The sequence below is a fragment of the Cladophialophora immunda genome (genome assembly GCF_000835495.1).
Source record: "Cladophialophora immunda strain CBS 83496 unplaced genomic scaffold supercont1.1, whole genome shotgun sequence".
In the NCBI taxonomy this organism is placed as follows: domain Eukaryota; kingdom Fungi; phylum Ascomycota; class Eurotiomycetes; order Chaetothyriales; family Herpotrichiellaceae; genus Cladophialophora; species Cladophialophora immunda.
Window position 1 is genome coordinate 4,473,472 of NW_015622541.1, and position 21,415 is coordinate 4,494,886.

The 21,415-nt window shown below is 52.7% G+C and overlaps 7 protein-coding genes and 1 pseudogene across 8 annotated transcripts; 4 read left to right on the forward strand and 4 right to left on the reverse strand.

Annotated features, from left to right (window-relative positions):
• Window positions 1-121: 121 nt before the first annotated feature.
• On the forward strand, window positions 122-2,688 carry PV07_01306 (uncharacterized protein). Its single transcript, XM_016387818.1, has one exon. It carries the CDS (start codon window positions 227-229, stop codon window positions 734-736), a length of 510 nt encoding a protein of 169 aa, XP_016254746.1. The 5' UTR covers window positions 122-226; the 3' UTR covers window positions 737-2,688.
• PV07_01307 (uncharacterized protein) lies at window positions 1,230-1,703 on the reverse strand (the record flags this gene model as incomplete). Its single annotated transcript, XM_016387819.1, has 1 exon — window positions 1,230-1,703. One exon carries the CDS (start codon window positions 1,701-1,703, stop codon window positions 1,230-1,232), a length of 474 nt encoding a protein of 157 aa, XP_016254747.1.
• A 343-nt stretch (window positions 2,689-3,031) lies between the features above and the next one.
• PV07_01308 (uncharacterized protein) lies at window positions 3,032-5,289 on the reverse strand. The gene is made up of 2 exons (XM_016387820.1): window positions 4,112-5,289; window positions 3,032-4,049 (listed from the first exon to the last, which is right to left on the reverse strand). The coding sequence occupies exons 1-2, from the start codon at window positions 4,599-4,601 to the stop codon at window positions 3,169-3,171; spliced, it is 1,371 nt and encodes a 456-aa protein (XP_016254748.1). The 5' UTR covers window positions 4,602-5,289; the 3' UTR covers window positions 3,032-3,168.
• A 94-nt stretch (window positions 5,290-5,383) lies between these two features.
• PV07_01309 (uncharacterized protein) lies at window positions 5,384-7,984 on the forward strand. Its single transcript, XM_016387821.1, has 11 exons — window positions 5,384-5,675; window positions 5,729-5,822; window positions 5,918-6,026; window positions 6,135-6,286; window positions 6,343-6,410; window positions 6,475-6,645; window positions 6,727-6,775; window positions 6,843-6,904; window positions 6,995-7,122; window positions 7,206-7,423; window positions 7,522-7,984. Exons 1-11 carry the CDS (start codon window positions 5,488-5,490, stop codon window positions 7,804-7,806), a joined length of 1,524 nt encoding a protein of 507 aa, XP_016254749.1. The 5' UTR covers window positions 5,384-5,487; the 3' UTR covers window positions 7,807-7,984.
• Window positions 7,985-8,230: 246 nt separating this feature from the next.
• On the reverse strand, window positions 8,231-9,327 carry PV07_01310 (uncharacterized protein; the record flags this gene model as incomplete). Its single annotated transcript, XM_016387822.1, has 3 exons — window positions 8,689-9,327; window positions 8,399-8,589; window positions 8,231-8,321 (listed from the first exon to the last, which is right to left on the reverse strand). The coding sequence occupies exons 1-3, from the start codon at window positions 9,031-9,033 to the stop codon at window positions 8,231-8,233; spliced, it is 627 nt and encodes a 208-aa protein (XP_016254750.1). The 5' UTR covers window positions 9,034-9,327.
• Window positions 9,328-10,347: 1,020 nt separating this feature from the next.
• Window positions 10,348-11,250, forward strand: PV07_01311 (uncharacterized protein; the record flags this gene model as incomplete). The annotated part of the gene is made up of 2 exons (XM_016387823.1): window positions 10,348-11,093; window positions 11,140-11,250. 2 exons carry the CDS (start codon window positions 10,348-10,350, stop codon window positions 11,144-11,146), a joined length of 753 nt encoding a protein of 250 aa, XP_016254751.1. The 3' UTR covers window positions 11,147-11,250.
• A 741-nt stretch (window positions 11,251-11,991) lies between these two features.
• On the reverse strand, window positions 11,992-12,131 carry PV07_01312 (annotated as a pseudogene). The gene has a single exon. The product of its transcript is annotated as a tRNA-OTHER (tRNA).
• A 2,402-nt stretch (window positions 12,132-14,533) lies between these two features.
• PV07_01313 (tRNA modification GTPase TrmE) lies at window positions 14,534-17,997 on the forward strand. The gene is made up of 2 exons (XM_016387824.1): window positions 14,534-16,499; window positions 17,060-17,997. Exons 1-2 carry the CDS (start codon window positions 14,578-14,580, stop codon window positions 17,076-17,078), a joined length of 1,941 nt encoding a protein of 646 aa, XP_016254752.1. The 5' UTR covers window positions 14,534-14,577; the 3' UTR covers window positions 17,079-17,997.
• Window positions 17,998-21,415: the final 3,418 nt, after the last annotated feature.

Here is a 21,415-nt window from a genome sequence, read left to right on the forward strand (position 1 = left end):
ATATTCAGTGGCATTTGGGGAAATTTCGTGCAAACTGCGAGTCCGCATCCGTAGGTTTCTCCACACCTGCTTCTCAATGTTGGTACGAGGTAGAGCTCTCCAGACCAATTTATTTGCTCACCATCAACCACCTCATGCACGCAATCAGACCTGCCATGGATAGATCACAGTCGAATTTGTAGGGTATACTGATCAGTCCGCCGTTCATTCATTACCACTCAGAACAATGGAGATGGCTTCGTCTATTATCCCTGAAGCAACACGACAACCACCTCCCACCACCAGCCGGCCACAACCTCAGAATAACCTGCACAATCCTCTGCCCCTATCCGCCTCTCAAGAAGCCGAAGTCCGCAATCTCTTCCACAAACGCGTCCGCACAAAATGCGCCGATGTGATCAAAGATTTTGCTGACTGCGCACGCGGCCGTACCATCAGCGTCGCCTGGACCTGCCGCGAGCAACATTTGGCCATGAACAGCTGTATGATCCAATATGCTACAAAAGCTGAGGAAGATGCTGCACGGGAAGAGTGGTTTCAGGGTATCCTGGCAAGGAGGAAGCAAAGGGAGGAGGAACTTGCTGCCGTGGAGAAACGGAGGATGGAGGTTATTGAGATGACGAGACGACAGGAGGAAAAGGAGAGGCTCGAGGCGGAAAGGAAAAAGAAGGAGCTTGAAGAAAGCAAGAAAGAGAAAGATGGAGACAAAAAGAAAGGAGCCTTTTGGTGGCGATGATGGACGTGTTGAGAAAACTTCGCACTGTCTGGCTCATGGAAGAGGCACTGCGGTCTTCGCAGCGACCTTAGAATGAAGCATTGAACTCGAAGGGCATCCGGCACATCGAGCCACGTCCATAACAGACCTTTCAGCAACCCCTTCGCCCATGGACCAGCGAGCTCAGCGAGACTCATCGATGGATGGCGTGCCACGTACCACATTTCGAAGAAAGCAGCCTGCGGTACATCCTTTGTCAGAGTGCACATTGGATCTCTTCCAGCTCATCGAGCGCTGTTCTCGACATCATCCTGCAATATCCTCATACCACAGATGGCGAGACGGTCCTCCTTGCTCACAGAGTCCCACGAGTTTGAAAGCCACAGCACAACATTTTCGGCTCAAAAAAAAAATCCACCAATTCTGATCCCTTGGTTTCTTCAGATCCTAGAACATGGGGAGCCTCAACAAACAACTCGCTGTGACGACTCTCGCCAATGAGTGGCGCAACTGTTTACCATCTCCACAACTGTCCATAATCTCGCTCAAATTCTTGCCGGCTGGGAATCTCCATGACCTCCATTCGCTCCTCGATCTCAGAGTCGCTGTCAACCTCAACCTCCCTTGCCGCCCTCTCCTCGATCTCACCGTGCCAGTCCAACATCTCATCTTCCCAACCCTGGTCTCCATCGACCTCTTCCTGGATCTGCTGCAATTTCCGTTTTTGCCCTCGGATCTGTTCAGGGTCCGGGTCTCTCCATTGCCTGTCTGCCTCGCTCCAGGCCCGTCTCTCTGCTTCGACTTGGGCACGATGACGGGCCTCGAGATCCCATCTCGCTTGGACGTGAAGGTAAATTACATAGACCGCGAGGAGCCAGGTCAGAATATTGCCGATGGCAATGAAGACTTCGAAGGGTGTCGGCTCTGCATTTGCCGGTGCGTTTGTCTGCGATAAAGGTCGCCGGGGAGATCCTAGCACTGTGCTCATTGTGACTTTGGTCGGACTCGCGGTGGCTCGAGCGGGGACGTCGGTGACAACTGGACGGGTGCCGATTTGTGGGTGTCTTGATGGTGATATCAACCAGGGTTCTATTCGAGGCTATGGAGCCTTTTTCCAACTACTTGAGAACAGCAAGATTCGTGGCCTCCTGGTTGTCTGGAAATGGTTGCGTGGATCCAAATATACATGCCTGAAGACGTGTTTGTCCACGGTCAAAATCAAGGATCTTATGCAAACGCAAGCTTTGGAAAGGCCACGGTGACACACAGAAACACACGGAAAGAGGTGTGCAATCAAAAAGCGTCAACTAGCGATGCTCTATTGTGACAATCAATCAATTGGCGAGAAACGCAATGGGTGAAGCTTGAACTGCTGCGTGCTGCTGTCGGGTTTGGGTTTCCACACAGAAGCGCGAACAGAGAACCACACTTTGTCCCCGTTTTGTCATGTTTCCCTTGGATGGATGGCCTTTTGTGCAAAGCCGATCGCCCTTGACGGCCCAAAGCTACACTCGCAGTCGTGCAAAAACGAAGCGTGTTTTTAGTCTCTTTTCGCCTTCGTCGATTCACGAGATGCCAACTGGGGGAGCTCCAGTGCCGGCTGGCTAGGGGCGCGCAGGGAACAGCTTGTCTTCTCTGTCGCGAGAAAAGCGTGGAATTTGCTGCCCTTCGTCGATGCACGCAAGTTCAAATCAAGGAGTCTTGGAGTGTTCAATCTGGATGGTGCAAACGGACAGGCCGGTATACCGTCTGCTGGCCTGCAAAACCGACGCGGGTTGACTGAGGAGCTTTCGTCGGTTCAACGCGATCAGGACGGGGAAAGGGGCCAGTCAGTCAGTGTGGTTCACGCAACTGGTGAGCCAGGACAGCCCAACCTACAAAAGCGACGCGGGTTGACTGAGCTTCGTCGGTTCACAGCGATCAGGACAGGGAACAGTGTGGTTATCCAACTGGTGAGCCAGGACAGCCCAACCCTGCGAATTTCAAAGCGTGTTGCTTCTGCTCCAGCTTCGTCGGTTGACACGAGGTCAGAACCGGGATGTTTGTTAGGGCGGTCACCAGGATGGCGGTAGAGAACGCCCGTGGTCCCTGCAGAGTCGACGGCCTGTTTTTGCGGTGTTTCGTCGGTTGGCGACAAATCCAAAATTCCCCGTATCTGGCCGGCTCTCTTCAGGTGCATATCGTGGCAGCTGGTCTCTTGGACACAAGGCGGATTGTAGGGGATATGGGTCCTCCGTGGAGACCAGCCCTGGAGATAGCTCGTAGCCGGTATGAGGAAGCTTTCGAGCGTATACGAACAGAAGACTTGATGGAATTCTGTGACAGCGGAGTAGGATCAATTTTCTCGAATAAGGGCATGTATCAGTTTTTGTTCACACTCTCATATCTCACTGCGTGGCCGATGCAATATGCGACATGCACCATGCACCAGCTCTCGAGGACCATCTATCCATTTACCACTTCAACTCCGCGTCCCACATCTCGCAAAACGTCTCAACAGCCCTCACAAACATGGCCACATGTTCCTCCGTCAGCATAATGTTGAGCGCCACGAATCCTCGGGCCGCCATGTAGATCCCTTGCTGGAGCATGTGGTGGTAAAAGAGGTCCTGCAAGGTGCCGGCCTCCGGGCCCGCGAACTGAATGGCCATGAGACTTCCCACGCCCTTGATGAACATCTTGGGCGGCCGCTGCGGGTGGTTTGGTGTGGTGTGCATCTCGTCCGTCACTGGGCTGGAGGGGATCGTGGTGCCTTGCGAGATGCCGCGTTTGGACAGCACGCTCTCAACCTCCGTCCTCATACGGTCGCCCAGCGCGTTCAGGCCGTTGATTGTCTCCGGGTCCAGGAGTCTGCAACCCGCCACCCCGGCGCTCATGGTGAAGCAGTTGTTGTTGTATGTCCCCGGATGCTGGAGCGTGCCGTCGCGAGGGTCGTACAGTTTCATGATCTCCCTCCTTCCCCCGAACGCTCCAAAGCTCATCCCGCCGCCGACCCACTTCCCGAGCGTCATGAGGTCCGGGGTTATGCCTGTTTGGCTGCCCAGGCCGTGGTAGTGAAGGCGCGAAGTCATGACTTCGTCGAAGATCAGAAGCGCGCCGTTGTCGGTCGCCAGACGGCGGAGCGTGGACAGGAATTCGCTGCTCGCGGCGTAGCAGCCCCCAGACCCGAGCATGGGTTCCAGTAAGATTGCGGCTAGGGAATCCTTGGGCAGAGAGTTGACGAGCGATTCGGTGCCTTGGACATCGTTGTACGTGCCGACGACGAAGTCGTGCGGGAGGTTGATCGATGTTTTGTCGGAGGGAGTCCGTCCTGAAATTGTGGAACCGTGATAGCCTGAAGTGTGCATGAGCTAAAAGAGCCCGTTTTAGATGACTCTGGGAGAACGTTGGTGTTACCTTTGTAAAAGATGAGAATCTTCTTCTTCCCAGTGAAAGCCAGCGCCGTAGCAAGTGCCATCATATTGGCTTCTGTGCCCGAGTTGACAAACCTGACCAGCTCCATTGCAGGAAACCGCTCACAGACGATCTTTGCAAGTTCCGGCTCCAGCTTGTTATGACCTCCATAGTTCCAGCCACCCTGCAATGCGGACTCCACCGCTTGTTTGATGACAGGATGATTGTGTCCGTATATGCCTGCGGTATACTCGCCTAGAAAATCGACATAGGTGTGCCCGTCGACGGTTGTCAGAAAACACTCTTTCCCATGGTCGATGGTCAATGGGAAGGGATTTGTGTGAAGCACGGTCCGTGTATTGCCGCCGGGCATGTACTTGCAGGCTTCCTCATGGTATTTGAGAGACTTGGGATTTTTGTACACGTATTTATCGTGAGCATGAATGATGGCGGCACGAAGGGCTACTTCCCTAGTTTCTGGTAAGGAACCCATGGCAGCGATGAGATGGAATGGCAAAGTGGCCAACAGTTCAGATTCAACCCCTGCTCACGCCGACAGTGACTTTCATTTGACGTTGAATCGATGTGGGATTATAGATGTGTCAAAAGCAGGTCGTTCTTGGGTGTGTATCAAAGTATCTTCAACCAGCGCCCTATGATCAACCGATAACATCGAGGTCGTCCCTGCGCTTCTGGTATTGGCTGAATCTCGGTACCCCCACGCTGGAGATCTCTCCCGTACCATTGGGTGATACAGGTACCAGTACTTGGTGACAGTCAGCGTGCATTGCTGAGGGCCGGTAGAGCTAGGCTCAAGCAAAAGGAACGTTCTTAGGGACAAAATATCGCTGCAGATAGGCGTGACAGGAACTCGAAATTGCCATCCAACGAGGTCGGTGACTGAGGGCTGAATGTTGTTCCTAAAGGAGGAAATGGTGGATGCGGATGAGCTGAGCATCCTGAGGGCCAGTTCGGTGCCATTGACTGTTGGAGTGGGAGCTTTGTAGCTGGTCATAGGCAGACGGTGATGTAGTTAGAGAGACATGTTGCGCCCGCAGGAAAAATTAGCCACGCAATCAAGGCACTTTCAACCCCTCCAGTAGACGACGACACGGAGACTGACACATGCGATTTGACAGGACAATGTTCTTTCTTTTTGTCACTGCAGGTTGTAATTCCCATCTCACCGCTCACTGCAAATAAATACGGCCACGATTCCTCTGCCCCCAGCCTGAATCTCAGTGTTTGTCAAGCTCTCACTAGGCTCTCGTTTAACTAACTGGGCACCTAACTGCGAGCAGAGTTCCCCCCTGCCTCCACTGCGTTCAGCGCCGCCATTACCACAGGGCCAAGCAAGTCCAAGTCCCATCCAGTCAACCATGAGCTTCTCAGCGAGACGAGTCTCGACCATGAGGTCGGCACTGCACGCCAGTCAAGATGGTCGCCGGTTCTCCATTCACCCTGAAGATGAAAACATCTCTGCTCCACACCGAACTCTCCGCGGCCACCCGAGCCACAAACCGCATGCCGCCCTGGACACTTCAAGAGCTTCGACTGGGGTCATTTGGTAACTGAGCGCACTCTCCTTTCTCCACAGTTTGATGTCTGACGCCGGAACAGGACCACCGAACAAGCAGCGCGCCACGGCTTTCTTGAGGAGCCCCAGAAGTGGGCCAACCTGGGCCAAGGCGCGCCTGAAGTCGACGATGATATTGTGAGTGATAGTCCACGCCTACACCGAGAAATTTCGGGGATTCTGGCATGGAGAATGGGATTGCTTGAATATTCATAACATACGAACGAGCACAGGAAGGCTGCTTCCCCCGCCCAACTTCAATCCCTTTGACCAACAATGGACGAGAATACGGGCCAACAGCCGGCATCAAGCCTCTTCGAGCCGCCGTGGCCAAACTGTACAGTGCGTCCTCTACCTGTCAAAGCTCTTGTCACTTCTAGACTTCTCCAATGCGCAGAAGCCTTCCCTCGAATCAATTCTGTCATGAAGCTGACCTGAGGGTATTGGAAGATGACAACTACCGCCAAGGCAAGGAGAGTCAATACTCATGGGAGAACGTCTGCATTGTGCCCGGGGGAAGAGCTGGGCTGATCAGGATCGCCGCTGTGCTGGGCAATGCGTATCTCGGCTTCTTCATTCCTGATTACACCGCATACAACGAGGTATCAACGCCGAAGAACCATAACTCCACACAGCGTGGACTAACACGTGGTCACAGATGTTGTCCCTGTTTCGCAACTTTGTAGCCATACCCACACCTCTCTCTGCAGCTGATGGGTACCATATGTAAGTGTGCTGGCAAAAGGGGCACTTCTGTTACAAGAGCTATCTGAGGCTCACAACACTTCAGTCATGCCGACAAAATCGCCGACGAGCTGGCGCGCGGTACCAGTGTCATCTTGACCTCGAATCCTCGCAATCCCACAGGTCACTCTTTGGATCCTGAAGAGCTTGCCCTAATCCAGGATATTTGTCGGGACAGAGCAACATTGATCTTTGATGAGTTCTACGCTGGTTACAGGTACTGTTTTCTTGAGTTCATGGAGAACACGCTATATTGGCGTCATCCGCCACATGAATCTTTATCGCTGATGAATGGTAGATACGACACAAACTGCGATGGCAGTACTATCTCAGCTGCCTCCAATGTTGTGAGTTTCACTCTTGACCCTGCGTCGACCTTGATTGCGGGCAAAATCGACTGACAGCGATCGATAGATTGACGTTGATCGAGACGATGTGATCTTGATTGACGGTCTCACAAAACGCTTCAGACTCCCGTAAGTCTCCTGACAGACCCGTACCAGGGTTGAAACTCTCAGTGCTCTGTGTTCTCCGAAATGGGCATTCGATGCTAACCACACCGCCAGAGGATGGCGCGTCGCTTGGATTGTTGGCCCGAAGGAATTCATCAAGGCGCTCAGCTCATGTGGTAGCTACCTCGATGGTGGCTGCAACGTGCCGTTTCAGGAGGCTGCCATATCAATGCTCGATCCTCGTAAGTCCGCCTTCTCCCACGAACCAGATGATAGCCAGGGGCCAACTCATCCGACAATGTGGCTAATATGTCTGGAACAAAAGCGAAAGTCAAGGCTGAAATGATGGCCCTTCAAAGTCACTTCAAGATGAAGCGAGACTACGTTCTCAAGAGACTTGAAGAGATTGGGTTCAGATGGGGAGACCAGAACGTGCCGCAATCGACGTTTTATATCTGGTTAGATTTGTCGTCGTTGGAACCTCCTCTGCCGAAGAACAGTCCCATTGACATTTCTAATGGACTTTCGTTCTTTGACGCACTGGTATGATCCCTGCTCATTGGAAAAGTGTTTTCATTCTGGCAAAAGCTATTGCCATCACCCCTTCTTCTAGCTCGTACAGGACTAACAAAAATCGGCAGCTCCAAGAGCGAACCATCGTAGTTCCGGGAATCTTCTTCGACCTCAACCCAGCAAAGAGACGCGACCTGTTCGACAGTCCTTGCCACCACTTTGTCCGAGTTAGCTATGGTCCGAAGCTGGAGCAGCTGAAGATGGGGATGGACGGAATTGAGAGGGTGGTGAAACGTGCGAGGGGCGAGTACGGACAATATGACACCGCCATTCAGGATGAGCCTGAGAGCAAGAGTCCTCACAGTCCCATTCAGTTCTGGAAGGGGCAAGGACAAGGCGAACACTTCCACTGATCTATTGGATGAGACGAGAAATGATTGTGAAAGGGTTCTAGGGATGGTACATTTAGAGGTACAGCTATGAGCCAGACATGCCATGGTCTCTCCAACGCCCTTTGTCCAGACTAGCTTCGGCCATAACATTTATGATGGTTGACTAACGACATGAAAATTTGAAACTTGCTCGAACACACTTCATTATCCCCCCCCCTTTTGTCCATTTTCCGTCATAACCTGGCAAGCCCGGTGTCAGGCAGTTCGGGGAGCTTAGGTAGCTTTGGAAGCTTGGGTAATTTTGGGGCTTTCGGTAACAACTTGGGTAGCTTCGGTTTAGGCAGCTTGACTTTCGGCAGAGACAAATCAAGCCCTGACGATCAATTCCTTCGTTAGCCTTTAGGACCAAATTGCCCATTACAAAAAGGGGGTTGGGACCTTCGACTCACAGGAGTGCCAATGTCAGATCACCGTGGATGCTGGCCTTGAGTTCAATTTCGATGTCCAAGTTCAACTCCAACCGGAGCTTCAAGCCACTGTTCGTTGTGCACTCTTGTCAGCACTGTGCAACATGTCTTCAATCGTGACGGTGGTCTTCCGGAAAACGACGTACTCTTGATCCATAGGATCTTTCCCGCTGCTATCCTTGGAGTCGATAGGTTGTGCGGTCTCAAGTGGTTGTGAGGGCGGAGGGCCTCGCCATGGGATTTCTCCCCGGATCATGCGTGCGTATGTCACCGGGCCCTGCATGGATTGCGACGGCGGTTTGATCCGTTCGAACGGTTGAAACTCTGTAATGTCGCGCTATACTTCTGTTAGCATTTCGAACGGTATCTGGAGAAAGACTGATGTTGAGAGGTATATCTGGCCCCCACCAAGGCAATGGTCTCAGCCGGGACTTACAGGGTCGGGGTTCTTTAGCCATTGCGGATTTTGTTGTTGTTCACTGGGATGCACCTCTGTCGGCTGTGCCCGTCTTGCGACTTGCTGCTGGGGTTCGGCGCCCTCGTCGATCGCCGCCATTGAGTTTGCAGAGGCATTTCCGGTCTGAGCTCGGGCTTGGGCCTGTCTCTGTCGTTGATTCTGTCGTCTCCGTCTTCGGGACTGTGATCTGGATCGTGACTCGTAGCCTTGGTCGTCCGCGCTCGTCGTCGACTGGTCCGAGTTGCTGCGTTCCAGCCCCGGCCGACTGGGCTTCTTCCCCCCAGGTGTATTATCCGGTGTGGGTGTTTGCTGTGGCTCCGACATGGTGGCCACAGGGTGATGAAGAGGAGAGAGGAAAGGTAAAGGCGACTTCGGCAAATATGGAGAGAAATAGGGATGTGTTCAAGAGGGAGAGATAGATGAAATTAGAGCCAAAAGAAACTGGTACTGTGAGCAGGTGGGTTGAAACGGGGAGGGCAAGGTCGGAAAAAGGCATTCGGGGAAGAGGCTGCAACAACGACATCATCGTGACCAGGGTCTGATATTCCCCAGACCGGTTCTTGCGTCGACCTACCCTCAGGCCCCGGTGCTGAGGTGGTTGAAGCGGCGGGATTGTGTGCGCCATGATCGAAGATGTTGGCGTCCACAGCGATGATCGATCTGTATGCTTGACCAAGATTTTGGGGGAGAAGCTGGGCATTGACCTAGCGTCAGAGCGGGGCATGCAGAACTTGGAAGAACCCTGGTCGGTGGGTCTGACGACATGTGGCGCCCGAGCTTGCTATTGGCAGCCTCAATGCCAAGACGTAACGTGGAGGCGGGGGCGTGATGTGGCGCACATGTGGCGTCCCACCTCCTCCAACGGGTCCCTGCTGCAAGATGACGCAAGGCTCTTGACCTGTTCGATCCTCCGCCTCGATTACCACGGTTTCCCCCCTTCTTTGGGCGACTCGAGAAATGTCAGAGGATGAAGTAGCCTGTTACTATACAAACTTCCGCAACTCCGGAAAGGCAAAGATTGGCCGTTATGGCTCAAAGCAAGCACCACTAACGGTTGAAGAGCACCCAGACAAGCATTGATCTGGCCCTGCAACAAGGAGGCTGCTCTGGGTTGCAACGAGATCTTCACACACAGGCTGACGCCAACATCGCCGATTGAGAAAAGGGTCGGTGTCAAGTGAGTTGTCTCTTTCCCATTCTGCATTTACAACTTTCCGGCATCCTGCCTTGATCCCTGCTCACAACAGCCACACCGCCGGAACAGTCATCCTCCTTCGCTGTCATTGGCCTGCCAACTTACTGAAACCTGGTGGTGCTGGCTTCGTTGCATTGCCCAAACCAGCCCCTCTGTTGATCCTGACGCCGATTTGTGGCGTTGTAGACACCATCTTCCTCAAAAGCAGCAACAATCGACGTCATGGGCGTGCGTGGAGAGGCACAAGCGATGTAAGTCACTACTCAGGTCGTCTACATCCTGACGTCTGTGTGGGGTGGAAACTACAATTGCAGCGATGTGTCAACCTTGATTCCCTTCACTGGACAATAAGCCTGGTCGTCATACGTCGAGGCCCTCTTTTTGTCCGTTGATACTCCTCTTCTTCATCCTCCCTTGCACATCTTCCTTCTCAATCTCCCACCATGTCGTCCGAACAAGAGACGAAGAGCACTGAAGAAACCTCAATCGGCGGAAACCTCGACGCTGCCGGCGCTGCCTCAGGAGCTGCAAACATCGGAGCAAACGCCTCTTCCAAGAAGTCGGAAGAGAGACGAAAGCCCAAAAAGCTCGGCCAGAAAGGTCAAGCAAACGGTGAAAAGGCAGACGGCGAGGGCGAAGCGGACGGCAACCCGGACGAATCTCCAACACCACAACCCAAGATGGATCCTCAGTCATCAGCATCAGCATCAGCCCGCTCCGGGTCCCGACGGGGCAGCCGAGGTCGCGGCCGAGACTCGAGTGAGCCTCCTAGTGACGCCGACAGCGCATATCGAAGCGACGTTTCGCAGAAAGGCGGACGACGGAACAGAAACCGGAACAGAGGCAAGGCCCAGGCCCAGACACAAGCCCAGACACAACAGCAGGGGAAGGGCGGCCTCCTCGGCGGCGGCGGCGGCGGACCCCTCGACGCAGTTGACGAGGTTGGCGACACAGTAAACGGCGTCGTCGACGGCGCCGGAAACCTCGTGAACGACACTGTCGGCAAGACCCTGAGCAAGCCCCACGAAGCTCTGGGCGGCCTCCTCCACAGCAAAGGGGGCAAGGAAGGCGAAGGCGAAGAGAAAGACGAAGGGGAGAACGAGCAATTGAGATTACGACTCGACCTGAACCTGGACATTGAAGTCCAACTCAAGGCCAAAATCCACGGCGATCTGACTCTAGGCCTATTGTCAGTCAAGCCTCCAATCCACTGCGCGAATGCTAACGTCTCACAGGAACTAGTGCATGACCCCGATCCGATACCGTCCTCTGAAACCCCCTCAATATACCTCTACAAGCGCAGCCATTACAGCCAACCAGCAGGCAAGAGTTGGGGAAGCTCGAACAGAGTCATTGATGATGCTTTGTTGTGTTCGGTCAACGTGATCCTGAGATTGTGTCATGGCGTCCCAGTTTCCCCATTTACCATGGACGGCGAGATAGGGTGTTTGTGTGTATGTAATAAAAGAATGACGACCGTATCCTGTAGAACTTGTTCTGAATGTATCCATCTGATTGAAGCCGAGACTACACGTTTGTTGTCATCAGCTGCTCCCCTCGTAGATAAGACACTGGAAGACAGACTCCGCAGGCACCCATTGTCCCCAGCTCACCCAACGATCTTGCCAAGAACTGTATGACAGATGGCACTTTTACAACTGCCGGGTTAAAGCGGGCAGACGCGAATGCAAGTGCTTTGCTTCCGCTGCCGTAACACCTATTCCAAACTTATGCGCCAGCTTGTCTGTTAACTTCACAAACAAGATTCACGGAATTAGAAGGACTGAGTATATTGGCATGGTTGTTACGTGATTTAGTATATCATTGTATACATACTCTTGATATTCTGGTTCGCGATTGTATGACTTGTTGCTACATGGAACACACCTGCATTTACTGAGTATGTCCATAAATCCCCTAATACAAACGGAAATATCTAGGTATTGTGCCAGAGAAATTTACTCACTGAACTCGGCAAGTCTGGTAGGAAAGCGAAAACGCCAGTCCAACTGTGAGATACGTGGGGGCGTTGGGAATAAGGCCCAAAAAACAACCTGAGTTCCAAAAAAAAAACTCGAAAAAAGAAACTCCCCGACAGGGAATCGAACCCTGGTCTCCCGCGCTCGTTATTATGAAATGACAAGCGGAAACTGAATTGGATGTTAGATGACGAACAACTATCTGCTCATATGATATGACTTACTCATGACCACTAGACCATCGAGGACACCATACGTGTGATCGTTGGTTGTTGAGAAGATTTGCCGTTAATAAAAAGATAAAGTCAAGTAAATCTGCGGAACCACGCGCCAGCATACTTTCCAATCAAAGACTTGCAGAGTACCCACATATCTACCTACCTGTAAGTATTCACTTACCAGGTATTCAACTCTGGAGACGTATTAACTACAAATTATTAGGTGCCGAGTCTCAGAATAATTGAAGAAAATTATTTATTGTATCCTGCCTGTCCTTCACCTGTCTATCTTCATGAGAAGCCATGTGTCTACAAATCCGAGCTGCATACCGCGATCTTCGCGACTGGTGAGCTTATCTCAGTGAGTTCTTGGGCCGCGCCTGATATCGAGTCTTCCAGGTAGCGTGCTATTGGTTTGCGCAGCATTGGCATGCTTGAAGAACTCTCGTTTATGGATGAGCATAATGGGTCTGAAGCGCAAATACTTTTGTGTGTATTCTCCGGGATGGAACTCAGCAGGATCTTTTCTAATGCATTCACATAGGTACTAGCCCAAACCTACCACGAAAGCGACGTAAGGTCTTCCATGCCGATCGGGACATCCTTCGCGACAGAACTGGGCTTGCGACACTGACTGGCCCCAACGAGTATGACGAGAATATCAAATTACTCCACGCTCTCGTGCTCGACTACCTCATACACAGACTGATCGAAAGCGGCCAAGATTCACGTTTGATAACGCACGACGTGATCTTCGGGAGTAGCTACCTTACAGTGCTCGAACTTTGCGAATGGCTAAGATTCCTCGATCACCCTCTTCTCGTCTCGGTTGACTGTGTGACACACCTCCTTAACCTCAGAAGCTCGACTCTCGAGCCCGCCCCTGCAGAGCCACCGGTAGCGGTATTCTATGTACGGACATACACCCTGACTGTTGCACAGCTCAGCAAAGTAATCGATGTTTTGTTGAAGGTCGAGATAACATTCAAGAACAAGAAGGGGCTCTCAATGTCAGTATCGGTGGGGTTGTATCTTCGAGTTCAAATCTTCGCTTCAAAAAGTTATTTCAGAGTCTGGGAACAAAGTTCTTTGCTACCGCGGCAGAGATAACTCAGGAAATTTCTCCCACTTCCCAACTGGCGGTACAGCACTATGCACAAGAGTCTGCAGTCAAAAACTATGAGCAGATAGTGGTGTCGACTACTCGAGTTGCAGATGCCACCGCATTGGCCGAAGTATTGACTGATCAGGCTACATCCAGGGTCCTGAAGAATGGTCGAGTCATACTTCTGATTGTGGGCCTTTGCCCTCCGGCGAAGTCTGTGAAAGCTCCAGTGAGCTTCTGGAAGTCCGACTCCGAGTCTTCCAGGGTATTACTAGCGATGGTGCAGCAGTTTGTAAAATGGGAAGAGGTGATTGCAGACGGTCAAGCTTCTCCGGCAGCCAATTTCGCAACGACTAGGTTCTTACCGTTTCGTCAATCTATACCCGCACGGGCGGGCTGGAGAAGATGAGACCGAGTCTGCCACAAGTCTTCTTCAAACGTACTTACAAGCATTGCGACCGCTTATGGTTTTGTGCTTTGGTCATGATGTACGTATACTCCCGGTCCTACATCCTAACCAAAAATGAGTTTAATCATCCACTAATAAGCAGCGATAGGTTGCAAACGCACTGTCCAAGGCATTCCCAATGAGACCCCAGCCCTTCCACTCCAGTATCGGCCTAAGCCGCCGAAAGTTCTTTTCCCAAATCGGCGAATGCAGTATCCGGAGCTATGCGAAAGCAGCAGAGCATTCAAGACATGATCAACGTCATCACTTCATCCAGCTCACATCATATCATCCAGGGGCCCTAGCGTTCGGTGCCGTTGCACAGGAGCCGATGCAGCACATTTTTCATCTGACCATGATGAAAGCTTGGCTTGGCATGTCAGAGGCTCTCAAGTACTCTGAAGAAGATCTCGACTGCCTGCAAGCATGCAGGAAACTGATCCAAGACATAGAAAGTGGACTTGGTAACACACAGTGGCACGAAACACTCCAGAATGCGAAGAACGAAGTTATGGCAAAGAATAAGGAACTACGGTGAGAAAATGCCTACAGCTCCTCAGAGGTCGAGACTGCCAGGCCAATTGACGAGCTGGGACATGGATCCTGTGACCTGACAAGTCCTGGCTGTCGGACGTAGGCAGGACCTTAGTCCCGACATCTGGTTTAGCCCAGGACACCTGTCCCGGGCCAAACCAGAGTCTAGGCCTGTCTCCCCAGAGGGTGAGTCGAAAGGTGAGATAAAGGTGAGCGAAAGTGAGTCGTGAGCAGGTGGTTTTAAAAACGGGGCCGTCTAGGTGAGTGCGCCGTGAGCGCCGAGCAGATTTACCATTGCTTGAGCTGCCAAGCCTCGTTAAAGTCCTGTTCGCCCTCACCACCTTCCGTGATTTCCATTCATCACACATCATTAGTGACGAGTTCTTCGAATGCCATGTCGCATTGGTTTCCGAAGTGTGAGCAGAAACCCTCTCCTCTTCTACGCCTCCCGGAAATGTGCTCAACCATGTGGTTTGAGCGCGGTTCGCTTGAATGCGCCTCGAACTCATTGGCGACTCCAGTCGTCCTCGGCCGCAGTCCCTGACCTTGAAGAATGGCCCGCAAGAGCAAGCCAACACACAGTCTCTGACACAATATATGCACTATCGACTGCTCCAGGTCGAGCTGCGATAGCAGTTATCCGTATCTCGGGCCCAGCATGTCTTCCCATTTACCAACGGCTCTGCCCAGACCGTGGACCGCCAAAACCTCGCGCCGCGACGCTGCGAAGGCTGTACGATCCCAACAACCCACAATCCTCAGATCCCCGAGTCCTTGATACTGGCGCACTAGTGTTATACTTCCCCGCTCCCAACACGGTGACTGGTGAGGATGTGCTCGAGCTGCACGTCCACGGCGGCCCCGCCATTGTTCGCTCGGTTTTGGACGCCGTATCAAGATGCGGGCACTCGATGCATGAAAGAGGAGGAGCAGTGAGACAAGCCGAACCTGGCGAGTTCACAAAGTGGGCATTCTACAATGGGAGATTGGACCTTACACAAGCCGAAGCGTTGGGTGATACCCTCGCTGCTGAGACAGAACAACAACGCCGCTTGGCTGTCAGCGGTGCAGACGGCGGACTTGCAAAAAGATACGAAGAATGGCGTACCATGTTGCTATACGCTCGAGGGGAGCTAGAGGCGCTGATCGACTTCTCCGAAGATCAGCATTTTGATGAATCGCCTATGGAGTTTGTGGCCTCGATCTCGCAACAAGTGCGCGCACTGAGGAGACAAATTGAGCTACACATTCAAAATGCCTCCAAGGGGGAGCTGCTGCGTAATGGCATCAGCATAGCTTTACTGGGTGCGCCCAATGCGGGGAAGAGCTCCTTGTTGAACCAGATTGTCGGACGAGAGGCTGCAATCGTCAGTGCCGAAGAAGGGACCACTCGAGACATTGTCGACGTCTCGATTGATCTTGATGGCTGGCTATGCAGACTAGGTGACATGGCCGGTCTCCGCGCCATTGGGGCCGTCGGAGAGGAGCAGCAACCTGTCGGCTTGGTGGAACAAGAAGGCATACGTCGAGCAAGAGAGCGGGCCCTGCAATCCGACGTTGTTTTGGTACTGTTGTCCGTGGAAATGGATAGAGATGGGAACCCGCATGTCCCTGTCAACGGGCAAGTTCTTGAGGCAGTGCAAGAATGCGATGCCGCCGGCAAAACTATTCTCGTCGTGCTAAATAAGATTGACCTGCTGGACATGGATGATGGACCAAAACAAAGAGGCATGAGAGCCTTGCAGACACAAATCCGTCAGACATTTCCAACAGTCCCCGAGCGACGGATATGCATGGTGTCCTGCAAAGGTGCTGCTCACAGCCTGGTCGGCTCTGACCCTGGAGGCATTCAAGCATTCCTCAGACAACTGACCAGCTCATTCACGGAATTAACGACAGCATCTACCAGCGAAAATATCGCGGATACGCAATTGACTGCCGCGGAACTACAGTCCTACTGGACCACGTCCCTCTCGGTCACGCATCGGCAGACCACGTACCTGTCGCAGTGCTTACATCATCTCGAGGACTTCCTTGCCCAGAGCCAGTCGCAGACTCAGTCTCACCTGCATACGGAAACAACGGAAATCTCCGATTCGTGCAATTCGGCCACTGATTATCACGCTGATCGCCACGATGACCCTGTCGCTCCAAATATAGCACACGTCAACAGAGATGGAGATGCAGACGGTGCAGTCGATATTGTGGCTGCGGCGGAACATCTCCGTTTCGCCGCCGACTGCCTGGCCAAGATTACGGGTAAGGGAGGATCCGGCGATGTGGAGGACATCCTGGGTGTCGTTTTCGAAAAGTGAGTAGGCACCTTTCTCCTTGTTTTCTCCCAATCACTTGCTTTTGCGCTTGTTGTCATTCGTCGTGAGGAAGACTTCCTGCCAAAAGAAAATGGTCTCGAAGGTCCAAAATTGTGACATTCGTGGTCGCATGCTGATTCTGGGTATCTATCTCCAAATGTGTCTGTATAGATTCTGGGGCTCATTCTGGTGTCGCATCTGTCCTGTTGATCCACACTCTGGGCTGGCTGTGCCCATGGAAGCTCCCTGTTTCCTCCTCAACTCTCCAAAAGAATGGGGGACCATGTCCAAAAAGAAAGACTGCAAAATATTCCACTGCCAAGCCCTGCCCCCAATGCAATGCCCCTTCCTAGATGCCATTAATATCCCATATGTACCCTGAAACTCCCGAAAAATCGTCAAAATGTTTTTTGCGTTCCTGCGCCTTGTTGTTGAATCATGCTTCCGGAGCAAAGTGGTGTGATTATATGCCAAATCGAGAAAAAAGACAACTCCTGGAAATGCCGCTAAGTGTCGATGAGTGATGTGGGCAGATTGCTGAACTTTTGGTGCTGTACAGGTTCTGCGTTGGAAAGTGAAATTGCCGAGAGAGAAAAAAGATGCTCGTCAAGAGCTGGGACAATGTCGAAAGAGTGGATGGTGATCGAGGCCGGGATCACGCAAGTCATATGTCACACGTCGAATAAATGGGCTGGGGCGATGGAAAACGGCTCCGTCGATGGGGTGTTGTCGTGTCAGTGAAGAAAGACGCATGGGGAACGATTCAGTTGTATCCGCCACGACCTTGGGCAGCCTGCTGCCGGTTGTATCCACCGCGACCTTGGACGACGGGGGTTCTGTTGTACCCACCACGGCCCTGTCTGTTGTAACCACCGCGGCCCTTCTGGGGAGCAGCTGGGGTGTTGTATCCGCCTCGTCCCATGGCCATTGTGAGTGCGAGGGTGGTTGGGATGAAAAACACGAGGAAATAAATGGTCGCTGTGTGTTTTGGGCTTGAAGAAGTGATTGGTCGGCGCTGGGCTCTGCGAAAATGGATGGGTGTCGCAGACAAGTTGGGGAATCGAAGAGACAGAGACAAAAGAAAATAAGGAAATAGATGGGATGGGATTGGGCTTTGGGCGGCTGCTTTTGTCGTTGGGAGTTGAGGTTGTTGGTGTGCTGCAGAAGATAGGAAAGAAAACAGAAATAAGGAAAGTACGGTCTGTACCTCAAATCTGGGGTTGGCTGTGTGCTGAACTGGAAACTCTGGCAATGCGCGAACAAAGGAAAGAGATTAAGAAATAATGAGATGATTTGCTTTTGAAGGAGTGTGTTGATGTGATGGGGAGTGAACATTCAAAATCTTTGGGAGATGAGGAAACAGATGATATATATCTCTGTAAACGTGGTATGGGGAGGTGGTATAGTAAGAAGGCGTGCGACCCACGCAGATGGGCCCGACGAGGAAACGGGTTAGAGAGTTCGATCGGTGACCCTAGACGGATCCGGGTTCCTGACCGCGATGAGGTAAATTTGGGGGCTGATGAAGTCCACACTCACCGTGCATGGGCTGCAAGATTCGCCTGTGGAAAGGGATCCATCAGCGAATAATGACGGCGGAGGGGGGGGAAACAGGCGACCAAAGGTCCCTGGGTGCTGCTGGGTCATCGTGTCCCCGACCCAGCCATGCTCGTAGGGCTGACGGGGGTTTGCCCAGCACAGAGAAAGAAAATGGACTTTTGAGAGAGGAATAAGAACAGGAGCGGTGGAGTCCGAAGCCTCAGGCAGCCTCTTGGAGATCCTGATGGCCTTAGGGTGAGCCAGGCTTTGCATTGCCCCCTTGTCCCTATCCATTGAATGTCCCTATCCCCTGGTCTGACACGAGGAAGCTAAGCCAGGGTTTGCAACCATTCACATAGCACAAAGGCGCGGGAGGCGTTATGTTACACTTGTCAGTGGGCAGTGAGGGTGCAAGCGACAAGCGACAGAAAGTCGGTCGCGGAATCTGGGTGGTGTGCTAAATTCAACGATTGACTCGAGGGACACGGCGGCGTGGCTTTTAGGGCTGGCTAAGGCTGCAGAGATGTGCATTAGCGGGTATAGCTGAGGTCTGGGATAGGCCAACGGTGAACATCCTGTGGGGCAGTAGCAGCGCTAGTGCTCACACTTTTGGCCGAAAGGGACGTTTCTTGGATTTTTAACCTCTTTCTGCCTAGCGCCCCTGGCCACCCAATCATCGTTCATTCTCTGCGCACCACATTCCGCACACCCAGACTTTTCGAACCACACCCACCAAGGCGCAGTTCAGGAAAGGAGGGAAATTCTCCTTTTGGATGGGGAAAGTGTCCTCTCCGGTCTCCTGACCCAATCACCTTCCCCTGTCTCGTCGTTCATGCAGTCGTATCTATCCCGTTACACTTGCTCGAGTGTTCGAAAACCCTTCGAAGTTCGAAATCACACTGGTCCTTTCTCGCCCGCGTAGGCGACCAAGCTAAACCTAGGGGGATGCAACCGCGGACAGGCATCTGAACCGTGATCGGTTGATTCTAGGATGTGCTACAGGGGCGACAGGTGTAGCAAGGCTACTACTATGCGATACGCGATGCAGGAGTCCCAGGCAATCTGGGCACGTATTGCAAGGGTGCATGTTACGAGTTCCCAAGTGACGTGCGAACTGGAGTCACCTCACCTACACCTGCCCATGTCTAAGAAAAGGCCATGTCTGACCCGCAGGAAGTGGATTACTACATACGCGTGCTCAGACAAGTTACAAGTACACACATGGGGGGAAGTCTCCACACGCGCTGTAAAATGCCTCGAGTGATGATACGGAATACAAGATGTGCCGTGCTCGCAACATACCCACATGACAAATGGACCATGCATGTCTGGGCACCATGCGTTTGGTGACGGCGATGATGACAATGACGACGAACAAGTTCCTCCCGACAATGTCCTGGGACATGTGATGAGCCATGGCTCACCGATATTCCCATATTCCCACGGGGCTGGTACTCGCCTGGGCGGGGCGCAGCGGTCCGGGACTGGATTAACCTTTGTTCCGACTGGCCTATTGCCGCCCTCAGCACGCTCACTCCGAATCAGGCGTATTTCGCAGTAGACCTGCGAGGCAGACTCTCTCAGAACCTGTGTCCCTTTTGTCGGTCAACCGACGTGTTGGATGTTCTAGGCCCCCTTGGCCTAACACTCCACCGTCAACAGACGTTTCTCAGATCAGAGCGTTTGAAAAGAACTATCCCTTCCAGCGTGTTGATCTATGGGGAATTTCCCCGACACGTGGGAAAGCAAAAATAGAAACCTTTTTCAGGCCCGCTAAACTCTATTTGGAAAAGAACCCTTCGATCTGGGTTTCCATTTCGGGCTCCCCCCCCGCTGACGGATGCGTATCGATATCGTCCTCACTTCCTCTCTCCAGTCACTCCTCGCGATGTACATCCTTGCTTCTGGTAGGTGTTGCATAGGGATGAACACCACACACAGTAAATCCGAGACTGAAGTTCAATCCGGGCTATTCGACCGTCCTGATAATGCTCAACGGCGTTTCATGTGAACGTGAACTGGCCGGATGATGACCAGTGCCATCTCTCCGCGATCGATATCAGCCCCCAAACCGGTTAGGTAAGGAATCGGAGTGGCCGATCGACAGGCGAGGCTAGCCAGGGGCTACACATGGACGCCCTTCATTCAAGTCTGCAAGGCTGGTCTAGGATTTCTTATCACTCATCCAGCGTACGAAACCTGCACAAGATGTGCCAGGTCCTTTTGCCATGAACGGTTGCCTGTTCGGGCTAGCGGATTCAATATACCCCAGCCGCAAGCGAGAGGAACCTCCTGCCCCTGGTGGCATTGACGACGGAGCACCCAAGTCAACCTTGTCATCCGTTGTAAATGCAACGGCAGCATGATCTGGTACCGACACGGAATGCACCTCTGCAACGAAACAGTCTCTACTGCTGCTGTCATAGGACAGTGGGCCAATGCCCCTTGCACCAATGACAATTCCACTACGTGGCTTCCTTGCTGATTGGACGATCTCTAATCTCAACACCTATATCGTCGGGACAGCACACTCAGCTCTGAAGTTTAACAAACCCCGAATATCTGCTTCGGCGCTTCGAGAGCCCGTCAGCTGTGACTCTACTCGCGTCACATATCTTGGTTGATGAGACCGGTCGTCCATGGACCGTATGACACTGCCGACAAGGTTTCCACCTGAGCGACGCTTGACCGCTATCGCGGAGACAGACACGAACTTGACCACTACCCTCTACCTATGAGCACGGTGGTAGAGTCAGCCCTCGCTTGCTTAGCCCGCAGGCCGCAGCCACCGGGGAGCCTCATTGCGGTGCCCCTGGCATGATACTTTGGTGACTTCGGCCGGACAACCGATTGACCATTCACCTGCCTGATCCAGTCGTCCAAATTCAGCTTCAGCAACTGCGGCTCACTTGGGGCCTCACGCCATTTACCATCGCCTACGCGCTGTGTGCACCTAGCGGCTTATTCCCCGAAGGTGGACTCTTGACTGGGTTTGCAAAAGTCTGTGGAGATCCCGGGAAATGGAAGAACCCGGCTTTCTGATTGCCTGGGCCTGCCTCTTTCGGCCCCTGATCCGACATCCAATTGTTCTCTCTACATCATATTTGGCCCTTGCTGGCGCAGTCGAGCTTGTTGGCGTGGAGAAACGATAACCACTCGTCGGGTCTGTCACTGTTTGTGTCTACAGTCGCCGACCACTGGAATGGCAATGTCAACTCGGCAGCTTCTTCACCCGTATGGCGGGGTCTGAAAGACGAGAATAGCACGTACTCAAGACAAGCATACAGCTTTCCGAGGGACCCCCAACAGAGAGATGCCTCGTTGACTGCGGCCAGATTCTTGAGCCACTTTACGCCCCAAAGCTATCGACCTGTTG

Coding starts and splice junctions, on each gene's coding strand:
- PV07_01306 (XM_016387818.1), top strand. CDS start 227: ATGGAGATGGCTTCGTCTATTATCCCTGAAGCAACACGACAACCACCT.
- PV07_01308 (XM_016387820.1), bottom strand. CDS start 4,601: ATGGGTTCCTTACCAGAAACTAGGGAAGTAGCCCTTCGTGCCGCCATC. Junction 4,050..4,111: donor GATTCTCATCTTTTACAAAG/GTAACACCAACG, acceptor TGCACACTTCAG/GCTATCACGGTTCCACAATT.
- PV07_01309 (XM_016387821.1), top strand. CDS start 5,488: ATGAGCTTCTCAGCGAGACGAGTCTCGACCATGAGGTCGGCACTGCAC. Junction 5,823..5,917: donor CTGAAGTCGACGATGATATT/GTGAGTGATAGT, acceptor GAACGAGCACAG/GAAGGCTGCTTCCCCCGCCC. Junction 7,424..7,521: donor TTTCGTTCTTTGACGCACTG/GTATGATCCCTG, acceptor AAAAATCGGCAG/CTCCAAGAGCGAACCATCGT.
- PV07_01313 (XM_016387824.1), top strand. CDS start 14,578: ATGCCATGTCGCATTGGTTTCCGAAGTGTGAGCAGAAACCCTCTCCTC.